The sequence below is a fragment of the Coffea arabica genome, chromosome 7e (assembly GCF_036785885.1).
Source record: "Coffea arabica cultivar ET-39 chromosome 7e, Coffea Arabica ET-39 HiFi, whole genome shotgun sequence".
Taxonomy (NCBI): domain Eukaryota; kingdom Viridiplantae; phylum Streptophyta; class Magnoliopsida; order Gentianales; family Rubiaceae; genus Coffea; species Coffea arabica.
Genome location: NC_092323.1, coordinates 13,319,948 through 13,336,177, shown reverse-complemented (window position 1 = coordinate 13,336,177; position 16,230 = coordinate 13,319,948). Strand labels below are relative to the sequence as shown.

At 34.2% G+C, this 16,230-nt stretch overlaps 2 protein-coding genes across 2 annotated transcripts; both read right to left on the bottom strand.

Moving 5' to 3' along the window:
* Positions 1-1,161: 1,161 nt before the first annotated feature.
* Positions 1,162-6,554, bottom strand: LOC113700943 (ubiquitin carboxyl-terminal hydrolase 4). Its single transcript, XM_027221372.2, has 6 exons — positions 6,146-6,554; positions 5,943-6,059; positions 4,777-4,875; positions 3,145-3,333; positions 2,643-2,824; positions 1,162-1,843 (listed from the first exon to the last, which is right to left on the bottom strand). Exons 1-6 carry the CDS (start codon positions 6,260-6,262, stop codon positions 1,438-1,440), a joined length of 1,110 nt encoding a protein of 369 aa, XP_027077173.1. The 5' UTR covers positions 6,263-6,554; the 3' UTR covers positions 1,162-1,437.
* Positions 6,555-11,588: 5,034 nt separating this feature from the next.
* Positions 11,589-14,052, bottom strand: LOC113702423 (uncharacterized). Its single transcript, XM_027223635.2, has one exon. The coding sequence runs from the start codon at positions 13,953-13,955 to the stop codon at positions 11,799-11,801; it is 2,157 nt and encodes a 718-aa protein (XP_027079436.1). The 5' UTR covers positions 13,956-14,052; the 3' UTR covers positions 11,589-11,798.
* Positions 14,053-16,230: the final 2,178 nt, after the last annotated feature.

The window sequence follows — 16,230 nt, the reverse complement described above, 5'->3', positions numbered from 1 at the left end:
TTTGGCACGAAATGTCTGTCTTTTGTTTACGAGCCGAATTTATCAGGCTCAGCTATCCAAAAAAAAAAAAAAGGGTTTAAGGGCAAATAATACCCCAAGTGTTGTAACTAAAATACACTTAGTCGTTTAGTCCTGAAGCTTTAGTTGGTGCAATTTTTAGTTCTCACATGTTTTATTTTTCAGTCATCTAAAAAATCATTTCCAACCCCTTTTGACTAATTGAGGGCATCCCACGTCGAAAGATCGTGGGGTTTTTACTCTGAATTTAAGGTTCTTAGCCGCACCTCCTGTCACCAATTGGCTGGATGATATTGGTTTGTCGGTTCCCCTTAGACTGCCTTCTGAGCCGTTCTCTCTTTAACTACTTGTGCGTGTGTATTTATCAGTTTTTGTGTGTGTTATTCGCCGTAAGGGAAAAAAAAGGACTAATTGAGGGATATTGATGGAAATATAAAAATCAATCAAACACGTCATACTTCCACTCCCACATTTTATTTGTCTTGATTTTCATTTTAGTTTGTCTCAAAAATTATTTTTCATAGTCTACAAAAAAATGAGAAATGAAAAATGCTAGTGACAGTGCCACAAGCTCACACTACCAATTAATTCCACAGCAAAATATTAGTGACATGATAAAATGATAATTGTACCCTTTTGAAAACAGCATCAGTCTTTGATTAGTGAAGCGTATGGTCAATATTTCACAAGAAATCTACTGTAGAACTAAAATTTGTACTGTGACAATAATATCATTTGACAAATGAAAAGACCAGGATCCATGCATTAACTATTCATTCAATCCCCTCAAGGAGAATTAAAGTCATGTATCAATTAACAATTCATTAAATACTTAAAGAAACCCTTTCACAAACTAAAAATTCAAAAGCAACTAACAAATGTTGAATTTAAATTAAGTAATTTAGGGAGTATTAATTGAAAACTGTTTTGTCAGAAGTGACTGAAATTACATTTTTCAACTCACATTTCCCAATCACCTTCTTAACTCCTGCATATTAAATCATTATAGTATATTTTTCTACAAAAACTCCTAAAATAACAATCCAAAAGGGAACCTAAGTTTTTTTAAGCAGCACAGCGAAATAAGGGAAACATCGACATCGAAACCATGACAAGGTTCTTGTTGGTTGAAAAAAGCTCAAATGCAGTGAAGCATAAAAGTATCACATTTCACCACCATATACACTGTGTCATTTTCCTTTATTTTTCGGGCAAAATAAAGGACAGCAAGCTACACCATCCACTGTACATGGCAACAACCTACGTGTACATCTCTCTCATCCCATCTTAACTCACTAGACATACTTCGAAAATTTTCCTAGAATACATAGCAAGGTAGAGGCAAAGAATACTGATAGCCGTTTAAAACAGGAATCCGGTTAAAAAATGGAGATATGGTGAAAATTACCGCACTTCCACTCAGCTTGTGCCAGCAGCAGTGATTCTTTCATAGAACAAGATGTAGCCATGATCTGTGTTACTAGAGTATTCCTGAGCTGATCCAAAGAATGTCTGCACAGCAGATTCGTCAATCATTTCCACATTTTCATCGTCGAAGAACAACCAATGGTTGTGACTTTTCACAAGGCTGACGTAGTGTCCATGGTTGGGCCCACTCCCCACATGTACTACCACAGCAAACAGGGAATATTCAGCATCTGCATCCTCAACTGTATTACTCAACTTCAGTTCAAGTGGGAAGACAACGCGATATGATAATTTCTTGTACCGGCCCAACTGTTCAATATACTTGAATCTCTTTAAATGGATTACCAATATGTGAGGTGGCTTCTTAATTTTCATTCTCTTCTGGGCCTCCTGCAAGCTGCAAACGTTGAAAGGCACATTGCTTGGATGGTCAATGAGAAATTCCAGAAATTAAAGACTCACTTGTTCATTGAAAACTAACATCATCCTTTTCTCACCGCCGAAACTGTTAAAGACCAGAGTGTACTGATGCTCCTATCAAAACATTCTAACATAAAAGTCAAGTAGACAGCCAATAACCACATGCATTCACAGACAAATAACCTCTACCACTTGCATTTCTTTGTTCTTGTTACGAAAGGGACTAAAAATTGTTAATCCCAGCAAACAGACTTCAAAAGGGCCACCTAATAGGAAGATCAACTAAGCATAGCTTTTTAACCAAGTTCAGCCTGCCAGGTTAAACGAGAACAGGAGCCTTGGCTGGATATGTCACAGTCCAGGTGATACACACTCTTCCAACATCTGAGCCAAATACATCAACTTGGCTTGTTGGACACTACATGTTTTTAGCATAAAAGGGCTTTCGCACTGACTCAAAGCAAGGGCAAGAGTTTTTACCTAGCTAAAAGAAGCTCAGCTCTACAAAGGTAGTTACTGACCGCAATTAGAATAATGAAAACAACCTCGGAGATGATAATAGACTTGCATGAAAATTCACAAGATTAGCTATATATAAACAACATACTTAATTACATGTTTAAAAATTTAAGCTTCTCCAGCTTGAATCAACCATCATAATTAGCTCAAATGAATCTCAATTCTAACTACACTGAGATGGAGGGAGGTAGGGAAGACAACTTGTCAGGTTATGTTCACCAAAAAGACATCAACACAAAACTGAAAAAATGGCTTGCCTGCAGCACTTGTCACAAAAGAATTTGTCCTCCGCATTCAATGTCTCAGTTGAACTAAAATTCTTCAAGCAGCTTGTAATTGAACTGTTCTGTTCAATATCAAGGCTCAAGTCTAAAAAGGTTTCATCCCTTGCTGTAACTGTCTCACAACGCAGGCATCGTGTTTCATTTGTTAGTATTCCCTGTCCAAAGCAACCAGGAAAGGCAATTAGAGGCCAAGAAAGAGCAGAACAAAGATTTAATCAACCTAGTAATCACAAAAGCAATCCATCGTTCTTGTACATATTTAGTGTCAAGAACCTAAGAATCACAGCAGTAACACCAAAGGACCCCAGCTTTGAATGATATCCAGAATAATGTCTAGCCGGTATGATAGATAAAACGTTGTGATCAAATGAAAAATACCCTAGGCATGATTGCAGCCAATTTCCCCTCATAGGAAACTGACATACTACGGAAAGGAACAGAGTGAACTATAGGAGCTTAAGCCTAACAAAATTACCTGAAAATTCTTATGCACCCACGTGACAAGAGGCTCCTTTTGTGTGCCATTGGCATGATTACTCATTGGTCCATTTGCACCCTTTTCAGATGGTGATGAAGTTTCACCATCACTTTTTGCAGCTCGTGACTCTTTCTCTAATATGTCGACCAATTCATTCAATAAATAGTTCAGAAATTCATGGGCATCCTAGGAAAAATTTTAAAAAAAAATGTACAGCATCAGAAGTGAAAAAGGAGAAAAATGAGGAACAGTGATTAGGCATGTTTAAAATACAAGGCGTCAGTAAAAAAAGGGGATTCAAAATCACCAGAAATGTTCATGCAAATATACAGGGGCAGTTATTTTAGTCGAGCCACCAAATTGATCGAACATTGGAGTACTACAAAAGGCAGCCTAAATTGGGAGATAAACTTAACCTCACAAATCCAAAAATAAAATTCTTTTAAGGTGCATAAGAATATATATATACACACATATATATGTGTGTGTATATATATATATATATCTTAGCACTTGATTCCAAAAATAAAAATTGAAAATGCAAAAAAAGAAAGAAGATGTTAAGTATTAATCAATGAAAATAGAAGTATCCTCCTGTTCAACTTGCCTTCCTCAGCTGACTAGAGAAACAAACTATAGAGTGCACTCTGGCCGTTCAACAGCCCCCCCTCCCCGAAAACGCAAAAAAAACTTACAAACATATGGGCCTTAAAATTTCACATCAAGTGTCAGCAGCTGAAAACTACTTATATTTCTTAGCTGATTTTGCAATGAGCTACTGTCCTCCTAACTGCAGGAGCAACAAATGCAGTCAGTCAGTATCATAATTGAACTCTCCCTAAACTTTGAATTAATTCTCAATTAATACTTTTTATGCAAATACTAATTGTACCTAGAAACTTAAGGTTTGCTGGCACCGTTGAGAACAATCTATTCTCCCAAAACTCAACAACAAATCCTCCAACAGAACGAGCAAAAAAGAAAACAGACTGAGATAAATTAAGACTTTAAAGTTCCCTCACAAATCCATCAAAACCACAAAAACTTGAGAACCCATTAATTCTCACACAGGTAACAGTGGTTTGCACACTTCAAAGATAGTATTCTCATCAGATTTAAATAACATGAGACATTATCCGTCATGAGCTTATGCATCATTAAAGAAAGAATGGAAGTGATGGCAGCAGATAGATTACCCGCTGGACTAATACAAGCACTGAACACGAACATGTTTCCATAACATCCATTTTCTAAAGGAAATTATTACCATTGATTAAATTCATGCATTCAAGGGTTAATATGTCAAGGAATGGTAACACATTTTGACATGGTTGCAACTTTTACCTACTTCAAAATTTGTTAATCCAGCATTGCTATGGTCAGTACTGAAGGCCACACAAAAAAATTAATAAAATTATCATTACATTTAAAGTCGAAGATTGTCAATTCAATTTCTGGAATTGCTGTATAATGTCATCATCTCAATTCCACTGCTACTAAAGGTGCTGCTGTAGTTTACTAAAATATTTTCAGAGATAAAGTTGTCCACTTTGAATTACTTATGATAAATGAATTACTTTGACAAAGTTATCTTTTCAAAGATAATGAATTACTTGCAAGTCATCATACCTGGTGCATATAGCTGCGAAAGATCTCATTTTGCCTTTTGAGTCTCTGTACAAAGCGTTTTGGAGCAATCACACCAGTTTTCTTCTTCTGTGAGCTAATCTATAAATCGAAACAGGAATACATCAGAAGCAATAAAGTGAGAAGATGTGCTTTAGCATATTCCTCAATACAATGGGTGCTCCAGATGGATGCATGTTTTGTTCTCAGACGATTAAGGCAACATATACTCTCTCTTTCTCTAGAAAAAAGATTGAGCATTAATTATCTATATTTTACCAGCATTGTCAAAATGACAGTCCAAGAACATATAATCAACTATCCTGTGCCTCATGCATGCCAGAGGAATTCATGACACAGAGAAATATTAATTAAAAATCTTGAAAGTTGACATTGTCATCCATACAAAAATGATCATCTCATTACTGGTGCAGCAAACTAGTATTAAAATTAGTCCAAAATTTAAAGAGACACATTTTAACAATTTTACATCACACCAGCAGATAAAAATGAAGTAGTAAACTATATAAAACAGTATTGCACATGACCACATTAACCCTTCTGATTGGCTGGAAAACCAAGCAACTTGATCAGGGAATATCACAACAATAATCAGAATAGTCCTTTCAGATAAAAAGGGAATTGGACTCATTCATTCTAAAACTAGAAAACCAGAGGATGGGTAGAAAGACGATCAGAAGAATCACTGAACACCACAAGCACAATAGCTTCCAAACTTGGACCCACTATCAATTACCATACATGTACCAAATAGAACTTTCATAATTATCCAATCCTCTTTCACTTCCTTGATAACTACATGCCCAGTACTAATGTAAGCACAAATTATCTTCCCATGAAATTGCTTTTATTATCCAAATTAGATTGCCCTCAGTAAAAACTGCTAAAGAAGATTATGCTATAGTACTAAAACAGCAGTACAGCCTCCAAACTAACGTAAATAAGGTCTTCTGTTTCTTTTACAATAAATTAGCTTAAAAAATTCAACAATCTCTGTTGCCTCCCTCGATCTTTGGTTCAAGAAACTATAACTAACACAGAGTAGTAATCCACATAAGCATGAAGGTCTATTACAAGCTCATTGCACTTAAAGCTACATGTCAACTAACACCACAATTATGATTCAAGAAAAACATTAAGTTATGCACCTGCATAAATAGGTCAGCTAGGCATGTCAACAGATTTTCTTCTGCATCTGCCAAGGTTTTGTTATTCGAATAATAATCTATCAACTGTTCCCGAAACGGAACGCAAAAATAAAGTGCCTGCCACCAAAAAAAAATCATAACTTTGCAAAAATTGCAACAGCATACTACAAAATCAACCAAAGAAAAAAAGGGGGAAAAAAAACCTGAAGGACGCTATTGCAATAGCAAGTATTCCCAAAATTCTCTAAGCCAAAATATCGTTCGCCTTCGGGAAACTGGTCACCCAGAGCCTTCTCCAGCTTGGAACCCGCCGCCCCCATTTGAAAATTCCAGAATTTTCTTTTCTTCACACCATTAGAACTTTTCTTCTCAAATCCATAACTAGATCAATTTTTTTTTCTTTTCCAATCTTCTTCCACTGCTCTATCCCCTCGTCTCTGTTAGCTAGCTCCGGGGATTAGGGTTTGGGTCAGAAACCTTGCAGACTTTAGAGAAAGATGATGATGATAACCAGAGAAATTTAATGGGCAACAAAATGAGGGCTCTCTCTCTCTCTTTTCCTTCTCTTTTGATGCGATGGGAAATAGGGGAAATGAGATGATGAAGAAGAAGTTTTTGATGAGTCGATGATTTTTTATTTTTTTTTTGGGGTGCACAATATAAAGATGTTGGTCTAAAAAAGGGAAAATAAGTAAAACTAGGATGGCGAGTTGGATATTTGCTAATGGTAAAATTTTCCCTTTTTTGTGTGTGTGTGTGGGGGGAACAAATTTCTTTTTACTACACTGAGTGTGTTTGGATTGTAAGTTATTTGCCCAAATATATTTGCTTACATCATCATTACAATTTCCAATACACCTTTTTATCTTCCCAATTACCTTTTTATCTCACATACATCACATCACAAAAAGTGCTACAGTAAAAATATCTCAAATAACTTACAATGTGTTTGAAAATTGAAATTTCAAATTTGATTCGTTTGGATAGAAGTTTATTTGAATGATTTATTTGAGATAATTACTGTAGCACTTTTTTGTGATGTGATCTATGTGAGATAAAAAGGTGATTTAGAAGATAAAAAGATGATTGAAATTTGTGAAGTAAATTATTTTTTTTAAATCATCTCAATCCGTTATACTTGTTTAGATAGAGTATTATTTAAAATAATTACTGTAGCACTTTTTGTGATATGATATGTGTGAGATAAAAATGTAGTTGAAAATATAAAAGGTGGGTTAAAAAATGTGTTTATGATACAAACGAAACATTATTTGAAATAATTTGATATCCAAACAAACCGCTCTCCGATCTTATCTCCACATCTAGTTAGATTTGAATAGATTGTGTCAATCCTCTTCTTTTTTTTTGAAGAATAAGAAGGAGAAGAGATTTGTTTGGATAGAGTATTATTTGAAATATTATTTGGAATAATTACTGTAATACTTTTTGTGATTTGATGTATGTGAGATAAAAATGTGGTTAGAAATATAAAAAGTTGGAATGATAAATGTATTTCAATTTGAAAATTGAAAATTGAAATATCAAATTTGATTGGTTTGGATAGAAGTTTATTTGGATGATTACTGTAGCACTTTTTTGTGATGTGATCTATGTGAGATAAAAATGTGATTTAGAAGATAAAAATATGATTAAAATTTTTGAAGTAAATTATTTTTTTTAAATCATCTCAATCCATTATACTTGTTTGGATAGAGTATTATTTGAAATAATTACTGTAACACTTTTTGTGATATGATACGTGTGAGATAAAAATGTAGTTGAAAATATAAAAGGTGAGTTGAAAAATGTGTTTATGATACAAACGAAACATTATTTGAAATAATTTGATATCCAAACAAACCTCTCTCCGATCTTATCTCCACATCTAGTTAGATTTGAATAGATTGTGTCATTCCTTTTTTTTTTTTTTTGAAGAATAAGAAGAAGAAGAGATTTGGTTGGATAGAGTATTATTTGAAATAATTTGATATCCAAACAAACCGCTCTCCGATCTTATCTCCACATCTAGTTAGATTTGAATAGATTGTGTCAATCCTCTTCTTTTTTTTTGAAGAATAAGAAGGAGAACTCCGATCTTATCTCCACATCTAGTTAGATTTGAATAGATTGTGTCATTCCTTTTTTTTTTTTTTTTGAAGAATAAGAAGAAGAAGAGATTTGGTTGGATAGAGTATTATTTGAAATATTATTTGGAATAATTACTGTAATAATTTTTGTGATTTGATGTATGTGAGATAAAAATGTGGTTAGAAATATAAAATGTTGGAATGAGAAATGTATTTCAATTTGAAAATTGAAAATTGAAATATCAAATTTGATTTGTTTTGATAGAAGTTTATTTGGATGATTTATTAGAGATAATTACTGTAGCACTTTTTTTGTGATGTGATCTATGTGAGATAAAAAGGTGATTTAGAAGATAAAAAAATGATTGGAATTTGTAAAGTAAATTATTTTTTTAAAATCATCTCAATCCGTTATACTTATTTGGATAGAGTATTATTTGAAATAATTACTGTAGCACTTTTTGTGATATGATACGTGTGAGATAAAAATGTAGTTGAAAATATAAAAGGTGAGTTGAAAAATGTGTTTATGATACAAACGAAACATTATTTGAAATAATTTGATATCCAAACAAACCTCTCTCCGATCTTATCTCCACATCTAGTTAGATTTGAATAGATTGTGTCATTCCTTTTCTTTTTTTTTTTGAAGAATAAGAAGAAGAAGAGATTTGTTTGGATAGAGTATTATTTGAAATATTATTTGGAATAATTACTGTAATACTTTTTGTGATTTGATGTATGTGAGATAAAAATGTGGTTAGAAATATAAAATGTTGGAATGAGAAATGTATTTCAATTTGAAAATTGAAATTTGAAATATCAAATTTAATTTGTTTGGATAGAAGTTTATTTGGATGATTTATTTGAGATAATTACTGTAGCACTTTTTTGTGATGTGATCTATATGAGATAAAAAGGTGATTTAGAAGATAAAAAGATGATTGGAATTTGTAAAGTAAATTATTTTTTTTAAATCATCTCAATCCGTTATACTTGCTTGGATAGAGTATTATTTGAAATAATTACTGTAGCACTTTTTGTGATATGATACGTGTGAGATAAAAATGTAGTTGAAAATATAAAAGGTGAGTTGAAAAATGTGTTTATGATACAAACGAAACATTATTTGAAATAATTTGATATCCAAACAAACCTCTCTCCGATCTTATCTCCACATCTAGTTAGATTTGAATAGATTGTGTCATTCCTTTTTTTTTTTTTTTTTGAAGAATAAGAAGAAGAAGAGATTTGTTTGGATAGAGTATTATTTGAAATATTATTTGGAATAATTACTGTAATACTTTTTGTGATTTGATGTATGTGAGATAAAAATGTGGTTAGAAATATAAAAAGTTGGAATGAGAAATGTATTTCAATTTGAAAATTGAAAATTGAAAAATCAAATTTGATTTGTTTGGATAGAAGTTTATTTGGATGATTTATTTGAGATAATTACTGTAGCACTTTTTTGTGATGTGATCTATATGAGATAAAAAGGTGATTTAGAAGATAAAAAGATGATTGGAATTTGTAAAGTAAATTATTTTTTTTAAATCATCTCAATCTGTTATACTTGTTTGGATAGAGTATTGTTTGAAATAATCACTGTAGCATTTTTTGTGATATGATACGTGTGAGATAAAAATGTAGTTGAAAATATAAAAGGTGAGTTGAAAAATGTATTTATGATACAAACGAAACATTATTTGAAATAATTTGATATCCAAACAAACCTCTCTCCGATCTTATCTCCACATCTAGTTAGATTTGAATAGATTGTGTCATTCTTTTTTCTTTTTCTTTTTTTAAGAAGAAGAGATATATATATATATATATTTGTGTTTGTTTGGATAGAGTATTATTTGGAATAATTACTGTAACAATTTTTATGATGTGATAGATGTAACATAAAAAGGTGGTTAGAAATATAAAAAGTTGGGTTTATAATGCAAACGAAATATTATTTGAAATAATATGGTATCCAAACAAACCTTATCATATTAATGTTGTTTTTTTGGCATGGAAAAGAAATTTCTTATGCGCATCAATTTTGTATATTATAATTTGGATCAAACTATAAATTCGGAAAACAATTGCGTGTCTTACTCTTGAAACAATTTGGGAGTATGTGTGATGTAAACACTTATTAATGTATTCAGATCAATGATTCAACTCCTAAACTTAACAGAAGAAAAATAAAATAGCTCAACGTATACCTTGAATAGTTGAAAAAATCATAATTGGCTAATTGTGGATAATTGAGACAAAAAATTAGGTCAATTTCATTCTTTTTAAAAATTGAAAAGTAATTTTTAATCATCTAAACTGGGGCTTCACAAATCGAAATAGAAAGGGAAAAACTTCCTCAAAGTAAAAAGCATGTGGTAGTGGCAAACACTTCACTTGAAACACTCCGTGAATATCATTTCTCTTTATGCTTTAATTTTTTTTTAACAATTTGTTATCAATTATACACCTTGGAAATCCAGTTCTTCCTTGGGCCTTGAGTAAATATGAACCTGCAGATCAAAACTCCGGACTTGTTTGGTATTTCTAGAATTTTTTTTTTTATTTGCACAATCAACGTATTTTTAATTACTTTTTTATCTTATATATATCACATTAAAAAAAGTATTATAATATTTTTTTCAAAAAATTATTTAAATAATCTGCTATGCAAAGACACTTGATATATTGTTGAGACTTTATAATTAGATTAGACATATTAAAAGGCTTGGAAAAAAAAAACCAAAATTGAATTTAATATTTACAATACTAAGAAACAACACAAGAAGAAATTTTAAAAAGCACTATTGCCTGTCTGCACTCATTTATTTAAATATATCGTTATCATCAATCATCACCTTTGTTTCAAATATTCATCATGACTCGACTGACTGACTCCCCATTTTTCATTTTCCTTTTTTTTTCTTTCTGCACTTTCTGCAGTTTCTTCTATTGAAATCTAAGTCACGACGACTGGGAAATGACTCCAACTGAAGGAGTAAAATATGATACAGCTTCTAAACCGCACTTTCTTCTATTTGAATACAGTACTACTAACAACAATCATACTCCACTGTAAGAGTCGAGACGTAAGTAAGAGGTTATTCATTTCTGCCTTTTTTTTTTTTTTAAATATGATCACATCCCTACTGGAAAAAAATTAATAAAAAAAAAACAATCGTACTTCCATTGATATAATTTTTTTCTCTTTCTTTGTCTTCGATGGTAAGTAAATATTTTGCCGACTTTTGACTCTTTTTGTTGAGTTTGTCAATGAGCATGATGAGATTTTAAAAAATATATTGCATGGAGACTACTTTGACTTTGTTGCATGGAGAGGAAATTTGGGGGTGGAAGAAGTTAAATTCATCAGCCAATCCTAAGACTGTTGCCAATTGAATCTACGTACGTAGATTTTGTTCACCATGTCAAATTTAAAATTAACATTTGGCATGAGACCTTTTCTCAATACAACAACCACTCCAGTAAGTAGGCAACGTCAGTCATTCAAAACTCAAAAAGGCCCCAAAAAAAAGTGACAGTGACCGACTAGCAGTAGTAAATACCAGTTAGTATTACAATTCCAATCTTTCACTTATTCTTTTTTATTTTTAATCTTATGCACTCGCATTTTTATTAATTATTAATTTCACTGTAATACAACTCTTATTTCGTCAAGGAAAAAAAAAACCCACAATTATTTATTACTAGTACATGTTTAAAATAACACAGTAAAAAGAAAGCTAAATAGCAGCATCTCTCAATGCAACCACAGAGGCTCAATAAAATCACCCTTCAACTTATCACCGACTGTTTCACTCCCCTTCAAATTCAATCTTCCCATGTCCAATTCCACGTCACCACCCGTCGGATACCAGGCTGGCGTCCCATTCTCGTATCCATTCCATGTCAGCCTCCTCAACCCGGTTCCGTCCAATCTCACCATATATAAGTCTCCGTACGGCTGAAATTGATTCGGCAACGACACCGGCTCAGCCGTAACGCCACCCAAGTTGGCCGTGAATAACAACCACTCACAATCCGCACTCCAACAAACGTGGTTCAATCTCTCCCGATCCAATCCGCCCGAACCCTCGTTACCCGCTATGCGGATCCTCCGAAGACCCGACCCGTCCTGCCCAATAACATATATGCTAAAATGCTCCACGTCATCCGGATTATGCATATTTGAAGAGAACGCAATCCATTTCCCATCGGGCGACCAGCTAGGCATGGTGTCGATCCACGGTCCATCCGTTAATCGACGGATACTCCCGCCGTTAAATTCTCCGTTAACGGCATCGACGATGTACAAATTCTTATGCCCGGAGCGGCCCGAACGGAAGACGATAAATTTTCCGTCAGGCGAACAGGAAGGAAATGCATTATTCCCTGTATCCTCATTGGTCAGAATTTTGATGTCAACCGGAATTTCTGCGTCGTGATCGGCGGTTAGATTTGCTGGATCAAATGTGACTCGTGCAATCTGGACCGTCGTCCTGGATGACTGGAAAATTGGCCCGATTGACGTGAAGATCACGTTTTTTTCAACAGGGCTCCATGACAGGTAAAATGTCACACGGTTTCTGAATAGAGCCCATCTTTTTGAACCGTCCGATTTGATGACTTTCAAGCCGGAATTAGCTTCGAAGTCGGGGTTGTAGGCTATGAATTCGCCCGACGGTGAAAACGTAGGGAAATTACCGTTTAACCTCAACATTTCCAGCCCTTTTATTGGAGAGGATACTTTTTCGAGGAAAGGGACGATTGACTCGCCGGGTTGAGCTGACTCGCCTCCGAATCGGTGGTATCCGAGAAAAGTAGAGTCCGGAGAGAAAAACGGGTTGTAGCAATGGAATTTCGGGCTTAATGTTTCAGTCACTGGGTAAAATGATTTGGATTCAGCATCAAAGATTTCAATTTGGCGGTTGCTTTTCCCCCTCCGACGGGTGGCCACGGCGAGTTTCTTGGCGTTATGCATGGCTGCAGGCGTGAAGCAGTGGACACCAGCAGGGGTGACCCGGACAGGTAAATACGGGGCATCGGAGAGGTCAGAATTTTGGGGCAGATCGACCCGGTAAATGCTCCACCATCCATCGTCTGATTGGCGGTGGAAATAGATGGTGGAGTCACCCGACCAGGTTGGCCAGCCACCGTGCTGGCAGACCGTAACTCGGGCGTTCTGGTCTGATTCTGGAAAAACAACAATATCCGTTTGTAGCTCGTGAAACTCACCGCCCCAATCACGAGACCCATATGAAGCCACGGCGACAAACTTCCCGCTTTGAGAAACGGATGGGCTGTAATCAGCCACACCAGGCGGCGTCAACCGCCGTACTTTCTTATCATCCAGCCGGGTCGAGTACAAAGCCGACCAGCTCTTAAACAGCTTATCGGGCTCTTCATGAGCCGAAATGAAGTAGGCCCGTTGATTCTTGATAACGGGACGATCATGGAACAGGCTTTCGGGAGGGGACGGGACGAGCTCCGGTTCCGAGAGCTCGGGTTTGGAAAGGTAGATCCTAGGAGAACCGGACCTTTCGGAGACGAAAACGAGGCTCTCCTCGTTTTCGTCCAGGAACTGGCCATTAAAGTTAACGGAGACACCGTCAGTGAGGCGACGCTGGGTGAGGTTCGGAAGCTTGACAGAGAAGATATCGAAGCCGTACTGGGTTACTCCGACGGTGGAGAAGACGATGGTTCCAGAGGGGTCCATGGAAAAGTTGGAGGGTTTGAGGTAAACTAAGGGGGAGTGGAGTGGAAAGGTGGTGGTTGCGATCGTGAAGAGAGAATTTATATGGGAAGGATAGATCATGCGCATGGGATGACGTCGTTTATGGTGGTTGAGGAATTGAGTTCGAGGGCAGGGCCACATACACAGAGAAGAAGAGAATAGATGACGGAGGCTTCCTGGCATTTTGGGTCTTCATCACTCATCACTCTACTTTCTGGACCGTCGGTCTCGGATTTATTGCTATATTAATAATAATGTTGCTTTGTCCATTCGCCACAAAAGGAAGGATAGATCAATAATAAAATATGTTTTCCTTTTCTCTTGGATTGAAGATTTTCGGATAAATGGAATTCAAGTTGCTATGCAATTCAAATTGAAACTCTGGAAACTTCGAAGAAAGTTTGTTTGTGCTGACATTTATTACTGAGTCGTGACCAGTGTTTTTGGCGAAATGTGAAAGGAATCAATTCTAACATTAATGTGTGTGAAGGCGAAATGTGAAAAGAATCAAAACTTCAATCTCTCAATGCCTGAGGTCAACCTTGTATATATATATATATATATATGTATGTATGTATGTATGTAGATAAGGAGATATATTATACAAATCTACACTCTGAGGGTCCAGATTGAGGATTTCTTTTGCCTGTTTTTTGGAATGTTAGAATGACGAGTTTTCTAATTGTTGTCATCTGTAAGAAGAAAAACGTGGAAGTCATGGTAGTAGAACCCATGACTTATCTTTTGGTATAATAAGATGATGGAATACAAGTTGTTATAGAATTCGAATTGAAACTCTGAAACCTTGAAGAAACTTTGTCGTTATATTTTCCCCCCATTTTTTTTTTAATGTTAGAATGAGGAGTTTTCTTAATTGTTGTCACCTAGAGTTGCAGACGTATCCGAATCGAGTTGATCTTTAGGCTAATCCAATCGAATCTCAACTCAATGTTACCAAGTTCGAACTCGAACTAGATCTTAAATTCGACGCGAGTCCAGGTCGAGTTCGAATAAAAAAAAATTAAAAAAAATCATTCTATTTTTTAAAAAATGAATAAAATAGTAAATTTTCTTTAACAAATAATAAACTATTAAAAATATATATGTAATTTTACTATTAAAATAAAAATTATATATATAATCGAGTGACTCGTTAACTAATGAGTTGAGTTCTTTTGTGCTCGAATCGATGCTTGATCGAATTGGCTCACAAGCACTCATGAGTGACTTAATTCGTTTGCAGGTCTATTGTCATACCATATGTAAGTAAAATCATGAAATCCTGTTAATAAAACCAAGAGAAACAATCTTATTGTATGAGGTGATGAAATACAAGTTATTATACAATTCGAATTGAAACTCTGAAACTTTAAATAAACTTTTGTCGTTATGTTTATTGAAAATTTTTATACTAAACAACATACGATTCAAATGATAGAAATAAATTAAAAGATGGTTCACCTCATTCATTATAGAGATTTACATGTTTGTTTCTATTGTTTAAGAGTATTATGAACTTTTTATAGTTGGACTCGTATTTATTACTGAGTCGTGGCTTAGGGTTTTGAATATAAATGTATAACGCTAATGTGAAAAGAATCAATACTTCAATCTCAAAGCCTCAACTCAACCTTATATGCGTGGATCAGAAGATATACTGTACAATCAAAAACTATTACGCCGATACAAAGAATTTTCTAATTGATTCAAAGTTGTTTGTATATATCCAGTCGCTTTTAGCTTGAATCATAACGGTAAAGATACAAGAGAAGCAACATTCCATCATAAAAGCACAAAATAGGGTTAAGGAGCAAAAAAAAAAAAAAAGGTTGTAAATAAACTTGCAATGATGTGTAATCCAACAAACAAAGAGCATTTCGATTTCTAGAGAATGAAGACTTGATTAGACAAAAAATGGAAAAGGAAGATTTTATCTTAATTTACCAATAGAGAAAATAATAAATGATAGGTCATAATTTGTTGCTAAATTTATAATTATTTTCCTCTTGATTTTAGCTAAATATTATTTTAATTGATTGATTCTAATTATATTTGATTAATGGTGCTAATTGTAGAAAAAGGAGTAAAACGTGATTAAAAGTGATAATTTCCAGTTAATTTGATGATGGTACGTTCGGGACCTACATTCAAGGCCAGAGAGTCGGGATTGATATTTGACAACTGTAGACACCAAATTTTGAATTGATTTATATGCTTCGTTTTAGTGATAAGTCTTGTCTATTGATTTTTGTTTATCTCATGATTTTTGTTTTAAATGGTTTGCATTTTTTGTTTTGCCCCTTTAGATGTTATTTTATTTTATTTTTAGTTTTATTTACTTTTTAGTTTTTTAGTTTTTGTTTTTGAAGGTTTTAGCGTAGAAAATCATGAAAAATGGAAAAAAAGGAAAAATCATGGAAAAAGAGGAAAAAGAAAAAATAAAAATAGCATTTTTGTT

Coding starts and splice junctions, on each gene's coding strand:
- LOC113700943 (XM_027221372.2), bottom strand. CDS start 6,262: ATGGGGGCGGCGGGTTCCAAGCTGGAGAAGGCTCTGGGTGACCAGTTT. Junction 6,060..6,145: donor ATTGCAATAGCGTCCTTCAG/GTTTTTTTTCCC, acceptor TTTTGGTGGCAG/GCACTTTATTTTTGCGTTCC. Junction 2,825..3,144: donor GGGTGCATAAGAATTTTCAG/GTAATTTTGTTA, acceptor TGCTTTGGACAG/GGAATACTAACAAATGAAAC.
- LOC113702423 (XM_027223635.2), bottom strand. CDS start 13,955: ATGCCAGGAAGCCTCCGTCATCTATTCTCTTCTTCTCTGTGTATGTGG.